Source organism: Lygodium microphyllum, chromosome 17 (assembly GCF_053477565.2).
Source record: "Lygodium microphyllum isolate KBCC chromosome 17, Lygodium_microphyllum_v1.1.10, whole genome shotgun sequence".
NCBI lineage: Eukaryota > Viridiplantae > Streptophyta > Polypodiopsida > Schizaeales > Lygodiaceae > Lygodium > Lygodium microphyllum.
In genome coordinates this window covers 96,832,538-96,836,219 of record NC_141151.1, presented here as the reverse complement: position 1 = coordinate 96,836,219, position 3,682 = coordinate 96,832,538, and the positions used below count along the sequence as shown (strand labels likewise).

General features: G+C 43.2%; 1 protein-coding gene across 1 annotated transcript; it reads left to right on the top strand.

Annotated features, from left to right (window-relative positions):
• Window positions 1–1,050: 1,050 nt before the first annotated feature.
• On the top strand, window positions 1,051–3,039 carry LOC148022169 (uncharacterized). Its single transcript, XM_087696708.1, has one exon. The coding sequence runs from the start codon at window positions 1,600–1,602 to the stop codon at window positions 2,713–2,715; it is 1,116 nt and encodes a 371-aa protein (XP_087552834.1). The 5' UTR covers window positions 1,051–1,599; the 3' UTR covers window positions 2,716–3,039.
• Window positions 3,040–3,682: the final 643 nt, after the last annotated feature.

Sequence of the window (3,682 nt, the reverse complement as noted above, 5' to 3'; positions counted from 1 at the left end):
CTTATCCTAATGATACAATTGTTATGTGTGGGAGCTTTAAGGAGGTGCTACACTTGAATTGGCTTTTGGAAGGAGACAATGTTAGACTAATGTTATTGATTGGCTTCTCTAGCCATAATGTAATGAGTGTTTTGATTGGATAACACTCTTAAGATGAAGCTAACACGCCCCTTTTCTCAAGCTTTTGTGGGGTGCCACCACTTGGACGTGGGGTTGGGGTTTGCATGCGAAGGCATTCTCCCACCAAATTTGTCCCTATGCATGGCTAGGTAAGAGTAGGATTGACCCATCTCTGCCTCCCATTGAGACATGGTATGATTGTGCTCTTACTATGAACTTTGACATTTGAGTTCTTAGTGGCTTTTGTCCAAAAAAGGTATCTTCCATGCATATGAACTTCTCAATCTAGCTATCTTGGCCTAACTCATTACCTATTCTACCTCCACTATACTCCCCTTCATGGAAAGGGGCTATAAGGAAGCATATTATGTGGATATTGATATTGATATTTATTCAAAGGTGCCATCTTGTGTGTTCCATACATATGAGAGAGAGGGGGGGTGGGAGAGAGTATGTGACATAATTATTGGTCTACTGAGCTATGATAGAAGGGGCATGAATGAGAGTTGGGAGTTGGTTTGCTGAAGGAGTTGTCGTAGAGGAAGTTGTTCCCCACATTGCTTCAACCAACTCCGACAAGCCACTTAGCTCTCCCATATCAGAACTAGTGATGTTGAGAAATGTGTTGAGTGTTTGGATGTGTGTGAATTCCAAGCATTGGTGAGTGCATTTATGAGCTCGATATAAATAATTGTGCACACACCCTAAATGGCTTTGTATATAAAAGAGAGGGAGGGAGAGGTTACATGGTGGCTTGCTTGTGCTAGGCTAGAGAGCAAAGGAATCGATGGGGGCAAAAGAGGCTTTTGCAGTTGGATGTCTGAGAAAGACCTACATTCCATGGGTCCCAAAGGCCACCGTTTTGGCTCTTTACGATCTTTTCGTTGATGGCACTCCAGATTTAGGAACTTTCTTTTTCCAAAATATACGTGAGACAGCGAGAGAGAGAGAGAGGATATTACTGTATTTCGATGTTGAAGCCCTCTTTCTCCTGTTTGATATTTATTGGTCTATGCTTCTGTCACCTGAGTTCTCTCACAGGTCTGCAGGCCCAACATGGCCGCCTAATATCTGCTCTGAGAGAGAGAGAGAGAGCCCGGGGGATCACCATGGATGCAGAGGCATCTCATCACGGTTTTTGATTGATCGCTGTCGATTGATCCTTGCTGCTTTTGATTGACCATTGTTGAATGCATCACTGTTTCTGATTTATCAGTGATCATAGTTGAATAGATCACTGTTTCTGATTTATCAGTGATCACCCTCTTTCATCTCAGTTGCTTTTGATCGACTATAGTTGAATGGATCACTGTTTCTGATTTATCAGTGATCACCCCCTTTCATCTCAATTTTGATATGTATTCTTGAAGTAGGCCATCTCGCTAATCCGGCTTTGTAGTCTGCATCCAAGCAGCGACAGTTTTCTGGGTTCTTCTGGCTCTCCCCCTTTTCCTGTTTGGCCATATCTTTTTTTGAAACATGGCAGCCCAAGAAGCCTCTGATTCCTCTGGGAAACTGATCCCTTGGCCCCTTGGAGCCTTCAGCAGAAAGCCCAAAGACAAGCTGAGAAAGCTCTCTTCCTTGCGGAAGCGCATCCAAGCACACGCCGTCATTGCCCGCACCCTGAGCCCCTTCTGTGCCCGCACACGGCTTGAGTCGGTAGTCTTGGAGGAAAGTAACTGCCTCTTGGCCTTTTCTGCCTTGCTCCATGGCTGCAGCTGTGCCTCCTCCACCGCCATCAAAGATGTGCATGTGCCTGCAAATTTATATCCAGTGACAGAAGGGGACTTGGCTGAATTGAAACCAATTAGGGGGAGATCAGAATCACTGGGAAGAAAGCATCAAATTAAGCCTTCAGAGCTCGATTCACGGAGGCGTAGGTATCAATCATCGCAGGATAGAAAGTGTCAGGTGGATGGCAGTGATCCTGCAGATTTCTTAAAGCTAGAAAGCACGCATTCTTCGAATTTGGATGGTACCGGCTCCAGAAAATTGGTCCATTTTGATGGTGTATGTACTCCAAAGATGGCGAGATGGGATGTTGCACATGCTCATAAGCCTACTAGATTGGATGGTGGCAACAAGCCAAGGAATATCAGGAAGCATTCAAGGCTGGGCATGGATCGGACAAGCTCAACAAAGAGAGAGGAGATAGCTAAGCGGGCAAGCTCGACAAAGTTTGCAAATCCAGGGCAGAGGGAGGAGCACTTGGCCAAAGGGAAGGCAAGAAAAGCTGGTCATGGTGAGAAGACTGGCCATAGCCCGAAGCTTTTGAGACCGGGTGATGAGCACTGTGTTCATGGTGGGGTATGGATGAAGGACACGATCCCTGTGGTGAAGTATTCTCATGATCCGTACTCGGACTTCCATGACTCTATGCTGGAGATGATGCTTGGGAGGGGGCTCAAAGACCTCCAAGAGCTCCAGGATATGTTTGTCTGCTATGTGTTACTCAACTCGCCCTGCAATCATCGACATATCGAGAATGCCTTTAGGAATTTGCTTACAGATTTGTACAAATGCAAGCTGCGCAGGAGTGGGGTTGATGAGAGCCCACATGACAAAGCCAGAAAGTATACATCATACAGCTTTTGAACATTAGACCAGATAAAAGAGTGTACACACAGAAAATGCATTAAAACACTAACACAGTTTCTAAGACAATGCACATTAGTCACTCGAATCAGTAAATTATATTCAGTGTTTAAGCTTTTAACACACTTGTGGACAATTAGTCAACCACAATAAAGTTGTGGCTTTTAAGTATATCTGCTGTAAATCCCATCCTTGTAGAAAATGCACAGAGATAGGAGATTATGAGGTACCTCCCTGACAGGGAAGAGTGTGGTGCCCATTTGTTGTGAGGTTTCATAAAAATGAATTAGAGCTTGAATGGTGATTATTCTTGCAAATGCATGAGGCGGTTGTATATGTCTTTTAAGGTTTTAGCTCACTATCTCATCGGTTGGAGTTGGTAATTCATTGTCTGATAACCTTTAGAGGTTATCAAGTGGGGCTTATGTGTGATGGATGGTTATGTGTAATGCCTAGTGTACTCAAATCTCAAATAGGGCTTGTGTGTGATGTATGGTTATGTTTAATGCCTATAATGTACTAACATCTATGCTTTGCTTCCACTTTTTAGATTTGCTCCATGGTATTGATAAGTTAATTATCCTGAAACTTTTATAGTGAGTGTTTTCTATCATAGTGATTATCATTGTGAAAAAAACTCCATTGTCATAATTTCATTATGATCTTTCCTTTCCATAACCTGTTTATTCCTTATTTTAGGCTTCCTCCCTTTGTTAAAATCCCTGGATAAATAGTGCTCTATTTACTTTGATCTCCAATGATATTCTGATTTGTCACCCTAAAAAGCAAGTCACCAATGTTCAAGAGTATGGTCTTTGTTGCACGCCATAAAGATCGAATGTAAGCATGGATAATATCTTGACAAATCTCTAGAGTGGAGTGGCCTTGTGTGTTGTTAGGATATGCGTATCCTTTTTGAATGGCTTGCTAAGCCCATTGGCAAACTATCCTAAAATTCTTCTCAGCC